Source organism: Phacochoerus africanus, chromosome 6, assembly GCF_016906955.1.
Source record: "Phacochoerus africanus isolate WHEZ1 chromosome 6, ROS_Pafr_v1, whole genome shotgun sequence".
Classification (NCBI taxonomy): Eukaryota; Metazoa; Chordata; class Mammalia; order Artiodactyla; family Suidae; genus Phacochoerus; species Phacochoerus africanus.
The window spans coordinates 676594-699048 of NC_062549.1; the positions used below are offsets into that span (position 1 = coordinate 676594).

Here is a 22455-nt window from a genome sequence, read left to right on the forward strand (position 1 = left end):
CACAGGCCGGTCCTCGTCTGAGTCTCTAGGCTACCTCCCAGAGTTCCATAGCCCCTTTCCCCCCAGGCTGGGCTTGACGCTCCTGCCCAGGCTCCGCCCCTGCAGTGTGTGTGTGGGGGGGGGGTCAGCCCTTGGCGGCTCTCTGTCCCTTCCAGTGGTGCCTTAGGAAGAGACTCCACCTCCCTGGGCCTGAGTGGGTCCACTTTCTCCTGGCTTCCAGTGTCCCCCTGCCCTCGGTGAGGGTCCAGAAGCATTTGTCCCTACCCTCCTGTCCCTGCTGAGTAGAGGGAAGAAGACCTATGCCTGCATCTCTTGATGCCACCCCTGCCTTCTGCTCTGTACCCAGGCCTCTGCTCCTTGCACCACTCACCAGTGCTGCTGGCACACCCACAACCCTTCCCTGCCAGGTTGGCTCCTTCCCGCTTCCTGCTCTTCTCCCTCCAGGCCTCAGGGCGCCCGCGCTCCCACCACCAGGCCAGGCGAGGGGAGCCTTGGGGCCTTTGACACACCTTGCCTTGGCCAGACAGCTGCTGAGCTTTGGTTTTGGGGCTCTCTCCAGGGGCCCCAGAATGGGTCTGGGCCTCAGGCAGGCAGGACTGAAGGGGCACCGGGGAGGGGCACTGGCAAGTCACCCAGAGGAGGCAACATCCCCCAGGAGTCTCCTGTGGCTGGATTTTAACCCCCTGAGGGGATTTTAATGGCTGTGCACGGAGGGGCAGGCTGAGAGTCGGGGCTTGTGGGTGTCGGCATCACCAGATGAACATGGGCTTGCCATCGTCATGTGCCAGCTGGCTGAGGCAGGAGAGCAGCAGCATCGCGTCGGTCAGCATGCTGGGGTGCACGGTCTCCACCAGCACGCGCTGCAGGAAATCCACGGTGTAGGAGCCGCCCTCGGACGCAGCCAGCTCAGGGCGCTCCCGCAGGATGCCGTAGGCGTTCACCAGCTGCTCGGTCAGTGCAGGGTGCACCCGCCCGTTGTAGCCCAGGCTCTGCAGGCGGTTCATGATGCTGACGTAGCGCTGTGTGAGTGTCTGGCACAGCTCCTCATCCAGCTTGTGGTCACTGGGGTTCAGGGAGGCCTGAGGGGAGAGCAGCTGTCAGGGCCCCTCCTGCCACCGCACAGGCAGGCAGGCAGGTGAGGGGTGTGGCTGCGGGGGGATCTTGATCAGAGGTGGTGTCCTGGAGGCCCTGGGAGAGATGCGCTGAGGGGTCTAGGGTGGCGGGAGCCCCGTGCGCTGAGCTTGAGCGGAGAGGTTCCGGAAGCCCCATCACCTGCTCCCTCCACCCCCAGGGATGTGGGACTGAACTGGGACCATAGGAACGGAGGCTGTCTGGGAGTAGCTGGGGGTCTGAAAGGTGAGGGGGCCTCCACAAGCCCCCAGCGTGGCCTGGCCCAGGAGATACGTTGGGGCCCTGCCCTGCCCTCTCAGCCTTTTCCCCAGGCCCCACCTCCAACCCCCACCTTGCTGCATCCTCAGCACCCTGTGGCCTGCACGCCCCCTTTGGAAGGCCCTCCCCTCCTCTTGTGCTGAACTGACGCCCCAGGCCCAGAGCGCAGACCCTGAGTTTCGGCAGTGGGGCTCTGGGGCCACTTGGGCGCCTGATGCCAGAGTCTGGGCCAGCGGCCTGGCAGCAGCTGGATCAGTCTTTAGCTACTTCTTTTTAGCTCTTGTTTTTTTCTTGGTTGCACCTGCGGCATATGGAAATTTCCCAGGCCAAGGATCGAATCCAAGTCCCAGCTGTAGCCTACGCCACAGCTACGGTAACACCACATCCCTAACCCACTGCCCCACAGCGGGGAGCTCCTCCACCTACTGCCTTGTCTCTTGTGACTTCCTGCCAGCGACTGCGTCCTGCAGCAGCAGCATCAAGTCAGCCCCTTCCCAGTGCTTCCCACTGCTGCCTTCTGTGTGCTGGCTTAATGCTCTGCTGAGGCAACCCTGAAGTTCTTCACGATTTTTGAACAAGGAGCCCTGCATGCTCACGTGCATTGGGTCCTGCAAATTATGTACCCGTCATTGGCACAGGAGCCCCAGGTCCGCAAGATGACAGGTCTGAAGGGTGTGAAGTTGGAGGAGATCTTTCCCTGCTCGAGCTCTGGTGCCGTTTCCACTGCCCCAACTCCTGGGGCCAGGGCCACCCTGCAGGGTCCCCAGTCGGGCTCAGGGCACTTCCAGCAGGTCCCTGGGCCCGCTAGGAATGCTTGAACCATCTGCTTGGCCTCCAGGAAGACCCCCTGTTCCCTCCTCAGATGATCATGTGAGCAGAGCAGCAGTCTCATATTCGGGCTCATCCGAAGTGACTCCTGGCCTCTGGCAGGTGCACGCAGAGCCCCCTGCTGAGCACCTTTGCTGCCTGGGGACCCTAGGACAGGCCTGCCTTCCTGCCTCCGGGCTCCTCTTGGCTCCTGAGACGTCTTCCTCCACCTGCCTGTTCCCAGGCCCCGTGGCTGGGCAAGGGGACCTGGCCCTGGTCACACCCAGACGAACCGCAGAGCATGGTGGGTGGACGACTTTGTTTTGGCCTGCGGCCCGTGGAAGTTCCCTGGGCCACACTGGGGACTGTGAGCCACTGCGGGGACCACAACCCATCCAGACCTGCCACCTGCTCCGCCTGGGCTGAGGCGGCTGGCTGTATGCCGGGCCCTGCCGCAGATCCCCGCGAAGGGGAGGGCTTCACGGCTTCCACTTAAAGGGGCAATTTCTTTCTTTTTTTCTTTCTTCCTTTCTGGGCCATACCTTCGGCATGTGGAGGTTCCCAGGCTAAGGGTCGAAGTGGAGGTGCAGCTGCTGACCTACACCACAGCCACAGCCACAAGGGATCCAAGCCACATCTGCAACCTATACCACAGCTCACCGCAACGCTGGGTCCTTAAGCCACTGAGTGAGGCCAGGGAACAAAGTACCCTCGTGGATATCAGTTGGCTTCCTAACCCGCTGAGCCACAATGGGAACTCCTAAACAGGCATTTTCAAACAATTGGAAACCTTTTTTCAGAGACTCTGTCTAACTTCTGTGTGTGCAACTAGACTTGATTATGATTAAATGCAGTCTTTGTCACCTAGGTGTCAGAGGCAGCATGTTAAAGATATAAATATTGTGGAGTTCCCGTCGTGGCGCAGTGGTTAACGATCTGACTAGGAACCATGAGGTTGTGGGTTCGATCCCTGGCCTTGCTCAGTGGGTTAAGGATCCGGCGTTGCCGTGAGCTGTGGTGTAGGTCGCAGACATGGCTTGGATCTGGTGTGGCTGTGGCTGTGGTGCAGGCCGGCGGCTACAGCTCCAATTAGACCCCTAGCCTGGGAATCTCCACATGCCGCAAGTGTGGCCCTAGAAAAGGACCAAAAAAAAAAAAAATCATATTGAAATGCCAAGGGCCAAGAGGAGCTAAGCCAGTCTGGAAGAAGAGCTGGCCCGGCTCCTCGCCTTCCATGGTCAGGACGTTGGTGCCTGGGCAGGGTCACTCACGCACAGACACACGCACACTCATACACTCATATCCTCACACACACACATGGGCTGGGAGGGGAGGCTAATGCAGGCTGGGCAGCTCCAGCCTTAAAGCGTGACATGAAAAGTACAAACACTAAAGGAGAAGGCGGCTAATTCTGACCACGTTGACCGAAGGGCACCTTAACGAAAGGGAGAGGCCGGCAGCTCAAAGCAAACCACAGATGAGCCCACTGCAACCAGAAGTCTTTCCCGCCCATCAGACCCAGGCCTGCAGCCCCCCCGTTCCCCCAGGACAAAGATGGCCTGAGAGGAAGGGGCCCCAGCACAACCACACCCCCGACCGCTCTGCTCCTTGGTGCCTCCCACCCAGGATGGCAGGGAGACGCCCAAGTGGGTTGGCGAGCAGGAGCAGGCTCTGTGGATGGCATGCTGGGAACACACTGGAAGGAGCCTAGCCTGAAAACCAGGCCACCAGGCCACCAGCTGCTCAGAGGCACTGAGACCTGTCTCCCCTGTGCCTCCCAGTGACCTCTGAGGACACGGACAGGGCGAGTCAGCAGGCATAAGGCGTCAGCTCTGCGATTCCGGAGGGGCCCCTGGGAGCGGAACCTGGCAGGCTGGAGGCCATCGCAGTGGCAAAGGGGGCAGTCCTGACGGTGCTGGGGACCCCCTGGGGGGCCAGGCCCCTGCTGGCCCCTTGAGCTGAGCGCTGTGCTTTCTGCCTCCCAGGGTGCCCTCAGACCTGGCACGCTGCCCGGCTGGAGCCCCTTCAGCGCTGGCAAGCCCCCTGCCCCAGGAGGGGTGTGGCAGGCCCCCTGGCACGGGTGACGGGCACAGCCCACCTGGATGATCTTCTCCGGGATGTTGGAGACGGTGAAGCCGTAGAGCCTCACGCGCTCGGGGAAGATCCCGGACAGGATCCTGCGGTCCAGCTGGAAGGCGATCTCCCCCACCAGCCTCTCCCAGGCCAGGTGCTTCGCCTCTGGGGACGACAGGGCGTGGAGGAAGTGGTCAGTGGCCCTGGCCAGCAGCACAGGGGCGTCTCCAGGGGCAGCAGAGGAGACCCAGACGCATGCTGACCTCGGGGGCCGTCAGGGAACTTGCTGCTCTTCCGATGGGCCAGCTTCCGCTCCAGCTCTAGGATGCTCTTCCGAGACGGTTCTGGGCGCGGACCTCGGGTGTCGCTGACCGAGGCCGGGGAGGACGAGGTTCGAGGTGGGGAGTGGGGGTTGTGTGGAGGGGAGTGGGGGGTGGCTGAGGGCCGGCTGGGGGAGTGGTGCGCCCGGGCGGAGAGGTGGGGGGTGCTTGAGGAAGTGTAGCTGGCGGCAGCTGGGGGGGCAGGAGTGGGGGCAGGGGCGGGGATTGCGATGCTGGGGGAGGCAGTGGAGGCGGGGACAGAGGCAGGAACCGCTGGTCCCTGGGGGCCACCAGGCTGGGTCCGGGCGTCTGAGGCGCCGTAGGAGAAGGCTGTTACGGGGCCGGGTGTGCCCGGGGCACCAACAGGGGTGGAGGTCTGGATGGGTGTGCCCACAAACGTCATGCTGAGGGGCTCCTGCTCCTGGGCTGGCTGGGGTTGCTCAGTGGACTGTGGGACTGGTGCCAAGGGAGAGGAGCCGAGAGAGGGCTTAGAACAAGGCAGGACCCTCCCCCGCGCCCTGCTGCCCCTCCCCCGCACTGGTTACCTTTGCTGGTGGCAGCAGGTCCCCCGGCAGCTGAGGGATGGGGTCCAGAGGGGCATCCTTGGAGCGGTTCTGCCAGCCGCACCCTGGGGGGCTCCGACAGCACCAGATTGCTCATGGGGTTGGCCAGAAGGTTCTGAGAGACACCTGGAGGGGCAGCCGTGGAGGTCAGCAGGGGGCTGCTCAGAGACGCAGCTGTGGGGCCCGCCAGGGGGCTGCTGGGAGTCAGGGGGCCGGTGGAGGGCAGGCCCAGGGAGCTGGCCAGTGTGCCTGCCGGGGACACTGCCACGGGGCTGGCCAGGTGGCTGCTCAGGGGGCCAGTCAGGAGGTTGGTGAGTGGGCTGCTCTGTGAGACGGGCCCCGGGCAGGGCAGCAGCACGTTGAGAGGGCCTGTCAGGGGGCTCACGATGGGGGCTGCCGCGGGGCTGGGCTGCGGGCTGTTGAGCATGTCGGCCAGGGGTGCCAGTGCCACAATCCCCACTTCTTCCAGGACAGGTTCATTTGCTGCCGCTGGGGCCGGGGGCAGGAAGACACCTGGAGACACAGAGGAAGCACTGAGACCCCAGGCGGGCCCACAGGGGAGGGCACCTGCACCAAGGTGCCGTCTGCCTCCGAGGAGCTGGCCAAGTCGGGGCCTCACCACCTCGGAGAGCCGGACCGGAATCCCTCTGCCTCCCCGGGGATCTGCCCTCTGAGGGAGCCTTGTCCCTCTTGGGACAGCTTCTCCACGACCGCTGCCGCCCCCACTGCAGGGACCTTCCACAGGCACCGGCCCCTTAGCTCCACACACGCTGACCCCTCTGCTTCCTGGTGGGGAGGGCGTGGGCCTCCCCTGCTGCTGCCCTCCTGAGGACAGCGGAGCCTCTCGGCCTGGGGGGGGACCATGGGGGAGGCCAGCGCACGGCCAGGCTACGAGCCCGTTCTCCCTGGGCTGCCAAGGAGACTGCTCTTGAATGACGCCACTATTTGCTGGAGAAGGCCCCATGGAGGGGGGGTGAGTATGCCATTTGGTTGAAAACTTCCAGGGACTTGCCGCTGTGGGCAGTGGAAACGAATCTTACCAGCATCCATGAGGATGCGGGTTTGATCCCTGGCTTCTCCCAGTGGGTTGGGTATCTGCCGTTTCCGTGAGCTCTGGTGTGGGGTCAAGGACACAGCTCAGCTCCTGAGCGGCTGAAGCTGCGCGCAGGCCAGCAGCCGTGGCTCCGATTCAACCCCTAGCCTGGGAACTTCCATATGCTGCAGGTGTGGCCATAAAAGGAAAACAAATCCACATTTAAAAAAAAAAAAAAAGAAAAAGCAGTACATGCTTTTTACAGGGAAAGAATAGAAATACAGAAAAGTAAAAAAGATTAAAAACCACGGGTAGGGAGTTCCTGTCGTGGCGCAGCAGAAACAAATCCGACTAGGAGCCATGAGGTTTCGAGTTCAATCCCTGACCTCACTCAGTGGGTTAAGATCCGGTGTTGCCATGAGCTGTGGTGTAGGTCGCAGACGAGGCTTGGATCTGGCGTGGCTGTGGCTGTGGCGTAGATCAGCAGCTACAGCTCCGATTCGACCCCTAGCCTGGGAACCTCCATGTGCTATGGGTGCGGCCCTCAAAAGACGAGAAGCCAAAGAAAAAAAAAAAGAAAAAGCCCCAAACCCGCGGGTGGTCTGATTATCCCACTGTCCTTCCTGGTGGGAAGGTCCGTGTTGCTCGAAGACTCTCCGTGTGTTTCTGTACATCAGGGCTGACCCCTGTCCGTCAAGAGCTGCGAGTCGACGAGTGAACATGGCCAGCTTTTCCGAGCACCTGGGCGCTACAGCAGCGGCCCGGCTCTGCTTTCACACACAAGCAGCCACGGGCAAGGCCGGGAGGAGTGTGTGGACGGCAGCGACCGAACTTTGTGGCCGCTAACAGCTGACCGCCACATACTTCTGGCATGTCACAAAACAGTATTTTCTTTGGGATCTTCTTTCAGCCATTCTTAGCTCCCAGGCCACGCGCAAGTGTTGGTCCCCCGGGTCCCTGCGAGCTGCGCTCTTCTCACAGGACACACACCTCGACTGCCTGCAGGGCCCTCGCTCCTGGAAAACAGCCCGTCTGGTGGCTGCAGCGGCTTCCTTCTTGTGCCGTTGTTCACTGAGTCTATTCCAACTGTTGGGTGTTTCAGGTTATTCCAGTTTTCCCAGGGACAGACATTTTACTACATAAATCTTGTGTGTGTGTGTGTGTGTGTGTGTGTGTGTGTGTGTGTGTGTTTGCCGTTTTCTTGGGCCGCTCCCACGGCATATGGAGGTTCCCAGGCTAACGGTCGAATTGGAGCTGTAGCCGCCGGCCTACGCCATGGCCACAGTGACTCGGGATCCGAGCCACGTCTGCGACCTACACCACAGCTCACGGCAATGCCAGATCCCCAACCCACTGACCAAGGCCAGGGATCGAACCTGCAATCTCATGGTTCCTAGTCGGATTCATTAACCACTGTGCCACGATGGAAACTCCCATTTTTATTTTTATTTTTGGCTGTGCTGGCAGAGTACAGAAGTTCTCAGGCCAGGGAGCGAACTGGTTGCCAAAGCTGTAACCAGAGCCACAGCAGTGACAATTCCAGATCCTTAACGTGTTGTGCCACCAGGGAACTCCTCATAAATCTTTTTGTTTTTTGGCTGCCCCCTGCCCCCGGCAGATGGAAGTTTCCTGGCCAGATATTGAATCTGAGCCAGAGCTGTGACCTATGCCACAGCCATGGCAACAACCGATCGTAACCCACGGCGCCACAGTGGGAACTCACATAAATCTTTGTTATTGATTCCCCCCTCCCAAAAAACAGACATTTTAGAGGTTCTGAATGCACGCTGCCAAATCCATCTGCTTTAAGCCCCCTCAGAAACATCTGGCACTCCCTTGGACGTCCCTGGCTGGTCTGTCAGCCCCATGCTACACAGCACAGTGTTGTGCCAGGACGTCCTGCCGCTTTATTTTTAATTTTGTAATTTTTCCAAAGCAATAAATTAAAATTTCAGATTCAGATCAACCCGTCTCTCATATCTGGTTTTGGCTTTTTGGCGCTTTGCTTTAGGATTGAGGAGACGAGAGAGCTTGCGGGCCCCAGGGAAGTAGCCGTGGAGATGGAGAGGAGCCCCAGCCAGGCCGAGGGCGGAGGTGGGCTGCAGCTGCGCGTCGGGCATCTGTCCTTCTCAGCCCTCTCCTCTGAAGGGAGCCCAGGGCCTGGATGACACAGGACAGGCCCCCTTGAGAAGCGTCTGCAGGACGGCGGGAGAGGGGAGGGTCCTGAGGCACTGGGCCCCGCACAGCCCGGCCCTCTGGGGCTCTGAGACCCAGGGGTCTGGTTTCCACCTCGCCGATGCCCCCTCCACCGACCTCCTTGGGTCCCTTGAAGACGTCTCTGGGCGCGGTGCCCACTCACCGTCTCAGCTCATCTTCTCCTCCTCCCTGCCCTTGCCACGCAGGCCCTCGCCGCCGCCCACCTTGTCCACGCACACGCTCTGGAGCGGCCGTGATCCCCCTGCAGAACCCAGCGCTGGCCTCCAGGGGCTCTTCTCACCGCGGGCTGCGGCGTGCACGCGGCGGGGCGCTCCTCCTTGTTGAGACCGGTCTCGGTTTAGCAGGCCAGGCTCCTGAGCACGTGGCTTCCTCCAGGCGCTGCAGGTCCCACTCCCCTTCTTTCTTCCGCTGCCCCAAGCTCCCCTCCGGCTGCCTCTCCTCGGGAGCTGCGGCCGCTCAGACCCTTGGAACCAGCACGCCCTGCTCACTGCCCGGCTCCTCAGCTGGTGCTCCTGCCCTGTGGCTGACCCACTTCTTCCCGGGTTCTGCAGGGGCTCCAGCTTGCCACGACTCTGCTCCCTCTGCAGCCGGGCATGCTGCCAGCAGACAGCTCTGCCCTTCCAGCGGCTCAGGTCCCGAAGAGTGCAGCCTCGACCCTTCTCTTTCACTCACATCCCACATCCCATCTGTCGCCACACCTTCAAGAACATTCAGAATGAAGCACGCGTGCCACCAGCGCCCTCCCTGGTCCGAAGCAACAGCACGCTGCCTGTATTGCAGGCGCCCCCATCGTCAGCCGGAGCATTCCAGGGAAGACACCCATTTCTCATTAAAATACCCATCAGCTAGCTCGCCATCCTGTTCTGAGTTCTAGGCCGCCATCCATGGCCCCCCAGATCTGGCCTTTTATCTCTCTGACCCTGTTCCCCCCAGCCTCCCCCTGGCATCTTCTGCTTCAGCCCCTCGGGCCTCCGCGTGGTTCCTCCAGTGCTCCAGGCCCACTCTGGTCTCTGTCTCTGCACTGGCTGATCCCTCTGCCTGGAACACTCTTCCAGGTGGCCCCGGAGGCCCCCTCATCCCTTCACCTGCGACCTCCCCAGTGAGGTCCTCCAGCCCAAATCACCAGTTCCCTTCAGCCGACCTGCTCCTTCCCCTTCTGGACTATTTGCTGCTTAGCACTTATCTCTTTAAGACACTACATTGAGTTATTGGTTTGTCCTGTTTCTCTCAATTAGAATGGAAGCTTCAGGAGGCCCCGCTATGGCACAACGGGATCCGTGGTGTCTCTGCAGGCCCAGCACAGTGGATTAAAGAATCGGAGATGGAACACGATGGAGGATAATGTGAAAAAAAAATAGTATGTATATGTGTAACTGGGTCACTCTTCTGTACAGCAGAAATTCACAGAACACTGGAAATCAACTCTAATACAATTTAAAAAAATTTTATAATGATTTTTGTTTTCTCCATTATAGCTGGTTTACAGTGTTCTGTCAATTTTCTGCTGTACAGCAGGGTGACCCAGTCACACATACGTTGATACATTCTTTTTTCTCACATTATCATGCTCCATCGTAAGTCACTAGACATAGTTCCCAGGGCTACACAGCAGGATCTCATTGCTTATGTGTTCCAAAGGCAATAGTTTGCATCTATTAACCCCAAGCTCCCCATCCATCCCACTCCCTCCCCTTCCCCCTTGGCAACCAAAAGTCTGTCCTCCATGTCCATGATTTTCTTTTCTGTGGAAGGTTTCATTTGTGCCATGTATTAGATTCCAGATTCATTTTTTAAAATAAATTAAAAAAAAAAAAAAAAAGGATCTGGCCGTGAGCTGTGGTGTAGGTTGCAGATGTGGCTCGGATCCCGCATTGCTGTGGCTGTTGCTGTGGTGTGAGCTGGCAGCTGTAGCTCCAATTCAACCCCTAGCCTGGGAACTTCCATATGCTGCGGGTAGTAGTGGAAAAAAAAAAAAGAAAAAAAGAAATGCAAAACTCTGAAAACTATAAACACTGTTGAAAGAAATTAAAGAAGTTCTAAATAAATAGAAAATTAATGGATTGGAAGAGGTAATTAAATTATGGATTGGACACTGCAATGTTGTAAAGCTGGCTCTTCTCCCCAAGCCGATCTACAGAGTCGGTGACCCCCCTATCAGAATCCAAGCTGGCTTCTTTGTAGAAATTGAGAAGCAAATCCTAAAATTCAGATAGAATTGCAAGGGACCCAAAATTGCCAAAGCAGTATTGAAAAAGAAGAAAGAAAACTCTCACCAAATTGGGTATAGAGGGAACATATCCCAGCATAATAAAAGCTACTTTTGACAAACCCACAGCCAATATAATACTTTGGCTTTTTTGTTTTGTTTTGTTTTGTTTTGTTTTGTTTGTTTGTTTTGGCCTTTGGCTTTTTAGGGCCGCTCCTGCAGCATATGGAAGTTCCCAGGCTAGGAGTTGGTTCAGAGCTGGAACCACCGGTCTATGCCACAGCCACAGCAAGGCAGGAACCGAACCAAATCTTCGACATACACCACAGCTCATGTCAATGCCGGATCCTTAACCCACTAAGCCAGGCCAGGGATGGAACCTGTGTCCTCAAGGATCCTAGGCAGATTCATTTCTGCCAATCCACGACGGGAACACTCAATATAATACTCTGAAAAGCTGAAAGTTTTCCCACTAAGATCAGGAACAGAACAAGGATGCCCACTCTCCCCTTCTATTCAACATAGTATTGGAAGTCCTAGCCACGGCAATCAGACAAGAAAAGGAAACAAAAGGTATCATATAATTCTCGTTTTCGCTCAGTGGAAACAAATCTGACTAGTACTCATAGGGATTCAGGTTCTGTCCCCAGCCTCACTCAGTGGGTTAAGGATTTGGTGTTGCCATGAGCTGAGGTGTAGGTCGAAGATGAGGCTCATTTCACAGTTATTTTGTGGCTGTGGCATAGGCTGGTAGCTACCGCTTCGATTCAACCCCTAGACTGGGAACTTCCATATGCTGTAGGTGGGAAACCCTGAAAGAAAGGAAGAAAGGAAGAAAGAAACGAAGAAAGAGAAAGAAAAGGTGTCCAAATTGGAAAGGAACAGATAAAATTGTCATTATATGCAGACGATATGATACTATATCTAGAAAACCCTAAAGACTTCACACAAAAAAACTACTAGAACTGATAAATGAATTTGGCAAGGATATAAAATTAATGTATGAAATCTGCTGCATTTCTTTTTTTTGTCTTTTTAGGGCTGCACCCACGCATATGGAAGTTCCCAGTCTAGGGGTCTATTTGGAGCTGCAGTTGCCAGCCTACACCACAGCCACAGCAACTCGGGATCTGAGCTTCGTCTGTGAACTACACTGCGGCTCACAGTAATGCTGGATCCTTAACCCACTGACTGAGGCCAGGGATCGAACCTGTGTCCCTGTGGATACTAGTCGGGTTTGTTACCAAAAAGCCACAATGGGAACTCCTATGGTCAACTGATTCTTGACAAGAGTGACTAGAAGATTTAATGGGGAATGAAGAATCTTTTTCACAAAAGCATGCTGGGGCAGTTCCCTTGTGGCTCAGTGGGTTAAGGATCCTGTGTTGCCACAGCTGTGGCACAGGTCATTGTTGTGGCACCGGTTCTGTCCCCGGCCAGGGAAGTTGTACTTGTCTCAGGTGCAGCCAAAAAAAAGTGAAGCCATTTGCAAACCATATATTTGATAAGGGACTTAAATCCAGAACATATAAATAATTCTTACAACTCAATAATAAAAGACAAACAGCTCAATTTAAAAATGGGCCAGGAGTTCCCGTTGTGGCGCAGCAGAAACGAATCCAACTAGGAACCATGAGGTTGCAGGTTCGATCCCTGGCCTTGCTCAGTGGGTTAAGGATCAGGCGTTGCTGTGAGCTGTGGTGTAGGCCGGCAGCCTCAGCTCCGATTAGACCCCTAGCCTGGGAACCTCCATATGCCGAGGGTGCGGCCCTAAAAAGCAAAAACAAATAAAGAAATAAAAACAAACTACAGTGATATATCACTTTACATCCACCAGGATAGCTATAATCAAAAGTCAGGGGAGTTCCCTCTGCGGCATAACAGGATCAGTGGCATCTCTGGAGCACTGGGAGCTTCGGTGAAAGTTGAAACTGTGGCTCAGATCTGATCCCTGGCCCAGGGAACTCCATATGCCACGGGGTGGGAGAAAAAAAAAAGAAAGTCAGATAGTAAGTACTGGCAACTACGTGGAGAAACTGAAATGCCCATACATTGCTGGTAGTGATGTACAATTCTGGAATGTCCAGAATCAACAAACCATGAGAACAGACAGTAAATGAGTGGTGGCTTAGAGCTGAGGAGAGTTGGGTGGAGGGAGTGTGACTCCTAAAGTGTTTCTTTTTGGGGTGATGAAAGAGTTTCAAAAGTGTGGTGATGTTTATAGACATATCTGCAGATATACCAAAAAAAAAAAACCCCATTAAATCGTACACTGTAGGAACTCCCATCGTGGTACAGGGGGAATGAATCTGACTAGGAACCATGAGGTGGTGGGTTCAATCCCTGGCCTCGACCCGTGGGTTAAGGATCTGGCGTTGCCGTGGCAGACGTGGCTTGGATCTGTGGCTGTGGTGTAGGCTGGCAGCTGTTGCACTGATTTGACCCCTAGCCTGGGAACCTCCATATGTGGCAGGTGTGGCCCTAGGAAAGCAAAAATAAGTAAATAAATAAATAAATAGTACACTTTAAATGAGTGAATTGTAAGATATGTGAATTATATGTCAATAAAGTAATTATTTTAAAAAAGATTCATTGATGTCATAGGCATTTAGGGTTGCAGCAAAGACACATTCATCGTTCACAAACCAATTACGTGCATCCTTGGATGGCAGTGTCTTTTCATGCAGGTGCAGAACACAGGAGAGTGCATCCATTGCTCAGGGCCAAGACTATGGTGGCCTCAGTCATGTACAGTGTCCCTGAGTCTTTGACCCATTAGGGTCACTACTGAGAATATCAGGAGCAAGCTTGCTGTGAGATGGGGACACCAGTTTGCAAAGCACTAGCAATACTTATGACAGGATATCAGGTGTGAACAATAGGATTCTGAGCCAACAGGAGCCCAGAGCCAAGCCTCTGTTTAAAAGATTCCAGTCCCTTGGGAGTTCCCTGGTGGCTCAGCAGGGGGTCACTGCTGTGGCATGCAGGTCCAATTCCTGGCCAGGGAACTTTTGTATGATGTGGACAAAACAAACAAGATTCCAGTCCCAATGCAGAAATGTACAAGTGATTGTTTTAACCCTATTTTACATACATAAAAACATAACTTTTTTTTGGCTGTCCCATGGCATATGGAGTTCCGGGGGGGGGGGATGGAATCCGAGTCACACTTGGGACCCACTTCAGCAGTTGTGGCAACGTGGACTGTTAACCCTCTGAGCCAGACCAGGGATCCAACCCAAATCCTCACAGACACTACTGTCGGGTCCTTAATCCCCTGAGCCACAACGGGAACTCCCTCATTAACTGAACTTTTGATTTCTCCTCCAACCTGCTCCTTGAATGGGCAGCTCCATTGTTCCTGCCGCCGAGGTCCGGACTTCGGACACCTACCCTCTGCTCTCCCGCCCTTCGTCGCGTTGGTAACCACGAGGCAGTCCCACAGCCCACGGCGCGGCAGCGCCCACGCACCATCTGCCTGGCTCCTCCTCGGGCTCTGGGTTGCAGCGGCCTCTAGGCCTCGGATCCTTCCTCCCAAGCGAGGACGTTGGCCCCGCGAGGACCAGGCCCCGGTGAGGAGCAGGTAGCCCGGGCCCTCACCGCGGTCAAGGTGGACCACTGACACCCGGGTCCACGTGAGGACTGAGGCGCGGACAGTGAATTTGGCAGGAGTCAAGGCGGGGCCCTGTGGGGGCGGAGCTAGTTACCCCGGCTGCCCCCCGGTGGGCGGGGCCTGTGGGGGCGGAGCCAGTTACCCCGGCTGCCCCTGGTGTGCGGGGCCTGTGGGGGCGGAGCCAGTTGCCCCGGCTGCCCCGGTGGGCGGGGCCTGTGGGGGCGGAGCCAGTTGCCCCGGCTGCCCCGGTGGGCGGGGCGTGTGGGGGCGGGGCCAGCTACTCCGGGCTGCCCGGTGGGCGGGGCCTGGGGGGCAGTTACTCCGCGCTGCCCCCAGCGGCGGGGCCTGGGGAGGGTCTGGGCGGGAAGCCCCTGCGCGAAGCTTGACTCAAGCCGGAGAGGCCGGTGAGGTAAGGTGGCTAGAACTGAGGGTTCTAAGCGCAGGAAGGGTGAACGATGGTGGGATGGTTACAGGCCCTGAGGAGGGGCGGACCCTGAGGGGAGATGGGGTCCTGAGAGGGGTTGTGGTTCCGAGTGCAGGCAGTTTCTGTGGGGGTCAAGGGTCCTATGAGGAGGGCAGATCCTGAGGGCGCGGGTTCTGAGGGGGCGGGGTCTGAGGGGGGACGGGGTCTGAGGGGAAGGGGTCTGAGGGGAAGGGGTCTGGGGGAACGGGGTCTGGGGGGGACGGGGTCTGGGGGGGAAGGGATCTGAGGGGGGACGGGGTCTGAGGGGGGACGGGGTCTGAGGGGAAGGGGTCTGGGGGAACGGGGTCTGGGGGGGACGGGGTCTGGGGGGGAAGGGGTCTGAGGGGGGGCGGGGTCTGAGGGGGGATGGGGTCTGAGCGGAAGGGGTCTGAGGGGTGACGGGGTCTGAGGGGGGACCGGGTCTGAGGCGGACGGGGTCTGAGGGGAAGGGGTCTGAGGGGGGATGGGGTCTGAGGGGGGCGGGGTCTGAGGGGGGATGGGGTCTGAGGGGGGCGGGGTCTGAGGGGGGATGGGGTCTGAGGGGGGCGGGGGTCTGAGGGGGGACGGGGTCTGAGGGGGGCGGGGTCCTGCCGGAGGGGGTGGTGTTTCGGGGGGGTTGCAGTTTCTGAGGAAGGTCAGGGGTCCTAAGCGGAAGCGGAGTCCTGCGGGAGGGCTGGGGTCCCAGGAGGGGTGGATCCGCAGGGCTCCGGTCAGTCCTGGGGCTGGAGTGTAGGGTCAGGGCTGGGGGTGGGGTGGGGGTAGGGTTGGGCCTGAGGTGAGAGGTCGGGTCCTGGGGAGGAACCTGAGGGGAACAGGCCTTGGGGGGGGGCGATGGCGGCTCCGGGATTGGTGGGAGGGGCGGGGAGGTTGTGGGGAGCAGGGCTGGAGAAAGGCTGCTCCCTGCCTGAGAAAGCTTCCACCAGCAGCCTGCAAGCCCCCAAGAGAAGAGAGCGGGCAGCAGGGGAGGGCGTCTGGGAAGGCTGGGGCTTGGGTGAGGAAGGAGTGGGGAGTTGGGGGGGCGCCCAGAAAGAAGAGCCGCGGAAGCCCTCCAGGCCCTGCCCTGACAGCCTGACAGCCGCCTGTCCTGTCCTGACGACCTCTGTGGGGAGGCCCTGGTCTGGCCAGCGCCGGCAGGAGCCGGTTTGGGGGGCAGTCCCTGTTCCAGTGACTTGGGCGCTCAGGGCAGCCCTCTTTTCCTCTCTGCTCCAGCAGCCCTGACTCCCCGGCCATCTTCTTTCTGCGGAGCCCTCCCAGCCCAGAGCTCTGAGGGGGCAGGAGGCCCTGCAGTCCGGATCCCATCCGGGCTCCACCTCCCACCTGCCAGGGCCCCACCCGCTGGGCCCACAGCCAGTGTCTACTCAGATTACCCGCTCTGGCCACAAAATTGTGCCTTCTGCCTTGCTTGGAAGACCACCACCAGCCTCTCTAGATCTCTGGAACACTGGCCTCTATTTTCTTCTCATCTGACAGCCCGCGGCCCTCTGAGATGTGCCCAAACTCGCTGAGTGGTCCTTAGCTCCGTCTGCCTGCCCCCACCTCTGCCCTGCCCCCCAAATGCTGCTGGAGAAAGTCGTGGCCGCTGCCTTTATGATGCATACGTGCCGGTGCCTTTGGGGCCTGTTACACATCTCCCAGGCTCCCCTCTGTTCCTTCCGTTTCAGACCTTCTCCATCTCTCTCCCCTCCCCTTGCTCTCCGAGGACGTTTTACCCAGGAAACTGAAGCCACAGTTCTGAAGTTTCTTTAGCTTCCCTCCTGGCACTCTCACTCCCCCTTCCCCTCCTCCTTCCTTTCCCACCCAGTGGAAAAGGTGTTCTTCCTTCAGTCAAGGCAGCCTCTGCTCCGTGAAGGAACCCTTTTCTCTCTCACAGCTTCCAGTATCTCTGTTGGCTCCTTCCCTTTACATATAAATCACAGAAAGAAGCTGTGGCCTGCCTGCCCCTCCCCAGCTACTCCCCCCACGCTCCAGCCCCACTTCGGGAACTAAGTGTCAACCGTCTACTCCCTCCGCTTTCTCACTCACTCTTGACCTCGGTCAAGCTTGGGTCAAAACCCCTCTAACCAGGGTTAACAGCGCCAGGTCATTAGCACTTTTCTTGCTTGATCTCTCGGGCAGCCTGTATTTTGTCGCTTGGCTTCTGTGACACTATGCTTTCGCCAGCTTCTCTACCTGTCCCTACTAAAGACTTGTCCTTCGTCTCGTCTCACTGTACTCTCTTCCCAGGTGGCACCACCCCCTCCTGTGGCTTCAGTTGTCAGTCACTCTGGGTCTTTTCCTTCTAGCCCCGGCCTCTCCTTTGAACCCCAGGCCACTGCTTCGTGGATGTCATGAGAAAGTCTTAGAGTCGGTTGGTCCAAAATACAACTTATTCTCTTCCTCCAAGACTGAACTTCCTTCTCCCAGGCTCACCCTGGGCAAGGGCACAAATGGAGGCTTACACGAGACATGTCACAGCAGTTAAAAGTTATCACTCAAGCTAACACACTGTTAAATTACGTTCTGTTTGCTTACCTAAAAAATAAATCTTTGGAACAACCTGGAAGGTTGGGTTTGGCTTGAGGATCAAATATAACCCTCATCCTATGCCCCTTCTCTTTCCTGCCTGGGCTCCATCCTGCACCGTGAGGGGCCTGGCACACATGTTTGTGGACACCCACAAGCCCAAGCTGCATATCCTGTGCTCCTCCGAAGCTGGGAAGGGCCAGAGCTCCAGACCCGAGGGCTTAGGAGGTGGTGCTGTGAGCACAAGAGTGCAAGGGAAGAGAGAGAGAGAGGTGGGCCCAGGAAGAGGAATCAAGGTTGCGTTCAGAAGAGCAGATTGAGATGAAGAGCCTGACTGCGTGAGGAAGGCGAGTCACAAGCAACAGGCCGGGGGACAGGCAGGGAAGGCAGGGACCGGATGAAGGTCCTCGGAGGCAACTCCAGGGATCTGCCTTGGCTGGCCTGTGGTTTCCGGAGGTGGTGGCAACCCCCCCGCCCCCGCCCCCCGTCACCGTGGCCAGAAGGTATCTGTCGCTCTGGGCGGCAGACATGTTCTGGCCTCTCTTTCCTCCCTCCCATCCAAGCCGTTGGTTTTCTCACTAAGTAGCTTGAAACAGTCTCTGTGCGCCGCCAGGTTACACCGTCATCCCCCGCGCGTGACCCAGGAGCCTCGGTCTAATCCATTTCCCTGCCTCAGTCTTGTCGCCCTTCCCCCATTTCCCCACAGCAGCTGGAATGGTCTTTCTGAAGCAAGACTTTCCAACGTGATTACTCCCTGTCGGAAACCACTGGTGCCTGCTTCTTGCGTTTTTTGGGGGTGGGGGGAGGTCTTTTTAGGGCCAAACCCTTAGCATTTGGCGGTTCCCAGGCTAGAGGTCTCATCGGAGCGGTACCCTCCGGCCTACACCACAGCCACAGCAACGCCAGATCCGAGCCATGGCTGGGACCTCCACCGCAGATCACGGCAATGCCAGATCCTTAACCCACTGAGCGAGGCCAGGGATCGAACCTGTGTCCTCATGGATGCTGGTCAGATTCGTTTCCACTGGGCCAGGATGGGCACTCCCTGCTCATTGCTTTTAGGAGCAAGTCGAGCCCCTGAGCATGTCATTCATGGTCCCTGACAACCTGACCCCTGCTGACCTCCAGCTGTAATATTCACTCTCACTGGCCCCGACACACACTACTCTCCCCAGCCCCCCACACATACACTCACGAAAACAAACGTTACACACACCCTCACATCACCCCCCACACTAGCACACACAGCAGAAACACACTCCAGTACCCACATATTACACACTCATGTATCACACATGAAAACATACATTCACAAGTGTACTTACACATATACTATGGCAACACTCTTCTATCACACTATACTATTACTCCCATATTACACACAACTCACAAGGCACTCACACACGCATACCACACATTGACAACCCCCCCACACCCCTTTCCTCACACTCACGACACACTCTCAAGGCACACGTGTTACACACTCTAGTCACTTACCCAGCTTTATCACACGTCCAGGCATCTACCATACAACCCACACACGCACATTGTACTATGCACACCTGGGTCATGCACTTTTACACACCACATTCACACTCACACACACACCCCGTACGCCACACCCACACACTCTCACACACACAGATCTATTTCTCATTCCTGCAGCTCCCAGGCCCAGGCCTTTGCACGAGCTGTCCCTCCTCCTAGAATATCCCTTTCCCCCTTTGCGGCCAGCGTCTGGCTCAGCTCCAGAAAACCTCTCCTAACCCCCTAAGCTTGACCCTCCAGGGTTGGAAAAGCATAAGTGGTCCAAGGATTCTCTTAAGAATCAACCCTGGAGTTCCCTCTGTGGCTCAGCGGTTAACCAACCCGACTAGGATCCATGAGGACGTGGGTCCGATTCTTGGCCTCGCTAAGGGGGTTAAGGATCCCGAGTTGCTGTGGCTGTGGTGTAGGCCAGCAGCTGTAGCTCCGATTCGACCCCTAGCCTGGGAACCTCCATATCCCGCTGGTGCGGCCCTAAAAAGACCAAAGGAAAAAAAAAAAAAAGAATCAGCCATAAAAGGCGAAGGCTTGCTTGGTTAGCTTGGGAGTGGGAAACCACAGTCCAGTTTCTTAAACTGTAACATTTCCTAAGTGTTTTACCTCCCCTAGCACTTGATTTTTGTCGCTCTGTCTGTCATCTCAGAGTCATTGGTGATGTATCTTTTCAAGGAGAGGGGCCTTTGTGCTTGCGATCAGGAAGGGACGACTGTGAAGGCCAGTGCCATGCCCTAGCCAGGCTGGGTGGCAGGAAACTTCCTGGGCAGAGAGCGGGGAGGCAGCTTTCCAGAGTAAAGGGAACTTCGAGGTGGAATTCGGACTGTGGGGAAGGAGCACAAGCCTGAGAGGGTTTCGTGTCCTGGTGGAAAGGTCAGGTTCTTAATCAGAAGCAGGTGCAGCTTAGAGTGAGCTAAGTTCCAGGGACTCCTTGGGGGCAGCGCCACTTGTAGGACGGCCGAAGCCCCTGGTGGGCAGGCTGGCTGGGGAGGGGGGGGATGACCCAGCCAAAGGTGCTCTTGGGACTCAGAAAGAGGAGGGTCCTCCGTCCCAAATGCCACGCAGAGGCTGAGAGGCACGTGGCACCTAGGAAGCCACCCGGGACCTCTCTAGACAGCAGTGTCCAGGTGGACTGCGGAGCTCTAGAGGCTCAGGTGGCAGGGACGGAGGAAAGAGCAGAGTCCTCTTTGCTGGGGAGGACTCTGAAGAGCGGGGGAGGGCGAGGCTCGGGTCGCCTCAGGGGTGTGTGGGCTCGAAGCCTGCACGGAGAAGGCCCCCCGGAAAGCGGGCACACGGCCTTCTGCAGGAAGGAAGGCCACTGCGGAGTGGGGGAGGGACGCGAGTGGAACAAAGGCGGAGGCATTGCGTCCATTCACCTTCACCAGCACCCTGTGACAGCCACTGACTCGTCCCCACACTCTGGGACCTTGCGACCCTTGGAATTCGCCCTCGGATATCTTCGGTGCCCGCCGCTCTCTATCCTTGTGCACGTGCCCTGTTCCTGTCACATGCTCAGCGGCGCGGCCCCTCAGGCCTCCTGGCCCGGGCCTTCCGCTCCAGGCCTGGCCCCAAAGACCGTCCCTTCCACCGCCTTCTGCAACACCTGTCACTTCTTTGTCCTTCTTCTGTCTCCCCCTGCTCTGTAAACCCCTGCAGCCCAGGGCTCTGTCACACGCCAATGATTTCAAACCTTACCCTTCAGTCCCTGCCTGGGGGCCTCCTGAGCCGGGGGAGGGGGAGAGGGGAGCTGAGGGTGGCCCCAGAGCTGCTTGGAAGGTCACCTGAGGGGAGTGGCGTGGGCAGGGGGTGCCACCATCGCGGTGGGGGAACGGGACGGGAGCCTAGTTTGCCCTTTGTCCCGCGTCCTCGCCCTCCCCTTGCCCTTGTGCCCGCGGGGGTGGCTGGCTGCCCCCCTCGCTCTACCATTCCCATGACCCCAGCACACAGAGCCCCTCCTCTTGGGGGCAGTCTCACCCTTCCCTCCCGCTTCTCTCCAGCTCAGGCGGCTTGCAGTTACCCTGGTGTGGAGGAGGGCCGGCTGCCACCTCGCCAAGCCCGCTGCTGAAGCCGCTGATGGCCAGGCCGCCCGCCTGCGTCTTGATTGCCGACTTGAGCTCGTGATTCTCCCGAATGAGCCGCACCAGCTTCTTCAGTTCCTCATTTTCCCTCACCAGCCTCTCGATCTGATGCCGAAGCCCCTCATAATTGGTGAGTAGAGACATGCCCCAGGGCAGCGGGAAGGGAGCAGCCCGTGGGAGGCCGCTGCACCTGGAGGCTGCCCAGGGCCCCCGGGCCTTGCCCGGGCGGGAGGAGGGCAGCAGAGTTTGCGAGGTGCAGGGCCGGCCCAGGGGCCCTGGGTATTGTGAGGTCAGCGGCTGCGCCCTCTCTGCTCTCTGGGCCTCCAGGCCTGTGCCCAGCCCTGCTTTGGCCCAGCCTCTACCAACCCTTCTCGGTCCAGCCAGCTTCCCTCTCAAGAGGTCTCCTCCGTGAAGCTCCCTAGTCGCCGCCCTCTGGGCTCCCCCCGCGGTCGTGTCCTCTGTCATAGCGCTTACCTGGCTCTGCACAGTCAGCCCTTTAACGCTCTTTCACTCACTGCACATTGAGGGCGAGGACTGGCCTGTGGCCAGCATCCAGCAGACGGGCCTGTGCAGGGGAGGCAGGTACCCGGGAAATAGCTGTTGCTTGAACACTCATCACGTTCTTTCTTGGAGAGGGGGCCCTTTCCTTGGGTCTTGGGCACACCTGGATTTAGCCTGTCGGCCTTCCCCTTGAGGACGTTTTATCTTGGACCCTGGAACACTGGGCTGTGCTTCCTTCCGACCCCAGGGCACAGAGCCTTCTCTGACCTCTGGCCCAGGGACTCCCTTGTCCAAGCCGTCGGCCCCTTTTAGCTTGGCGTTTCCATTTCTGATGACTCAGGTTCCCCTGTTCCAAACTCCCCAGCGGTGCCCCCTCTGTGCCCACCATTCTCTGTCCTTGAGTTTTTCTAACTGCAGTCCTTTAAGGACCCAAGGCTGCAATCTTGGTTCCAAGAACTCAGATCTCTGAGTCCTTAATTGCACTCCCCTTCCACCTTTTTTTTTTCTTTTTTTTCTTTTTTGCTACACCTGTGGGATGTGGAAATTCCTGGGTCAGGGCTCTAATTCATGCCACAGCAGTGACAATGCTGGATCCTTAACTGCTAGGCTACCAGGGAACTCTGCACTCCTCTCTCTCTCTCTCTCTCTTTTTTTTGGTCTTTTTGCCTTTTTCCTGGGGCCGCACCTGCGGCATATGGAGGTTCCCAGGCTAGGGGTCTAATCGGAGCTACAGCTGCCAGCCTATGCCATGGCAACAGCAACGCTGGATCCTTAACCCATTGAGCAAGGGCAGGGACCAAACCCGCAACCTCATGGTTCCTAGTCGGATTCGTTAACCACTGCGCCACGACGGGACCTCTCGCACTCCTCTCTTTTTAGAGCTGTCCACACAGAGAAATTTTCAGGCCTGACCTTGGGAGTTAAGTGAGGCCACGTCCTGGTGACCTCCCCTGGCTCTATGGGCGTCAGCTCTAGAACAGCACAGGATGGTGAGTTCCTGGTGTGAGCCAGAGGGCACACTCCAGGCGGGAGGATGGGGTGAGGACGGAGCTGAAGGTCAGCCAGGGCGGGGGTCAGCCTGAGTGAGCATTCTCTCTCACAATGGGCCCCCCCCACCCCCGGACGCCGCAGGCTGCAGGCCCGGCTGCAAC

General features: G+C 57.8%; 1 protein-coding gene across 1 annotated transcript; it reads right to left on the reverse strand.

Moving 5' to 3' along the window:
- Positions 1–618: 618 nt before the first annotated feature.
- On the reverse strand, positions 619–21077 carry SPATC1 (spermatogenesis and centriole associated 1). Its single transcript, XM_047785671.1, has 5 exons — positions 20737–21077; positions 5135–5665; positions 4533–5045; positions 4295–4434; positions 619–1079 (listed from the first exon to the last, which is right to left on the reverse strand). Exons 1-5 carry the CDS (start codon positions 20945–20947, stop codon positions 750–752), a joined length of 1725 nt encoding a protein of 574 aa, XP_047641627.1. The 5' UTR covers positions 20948–21077; the 3' UTR covers positions 619–749.
- Positions 21078–22455: the final 1378 nt, after the last annotated feature.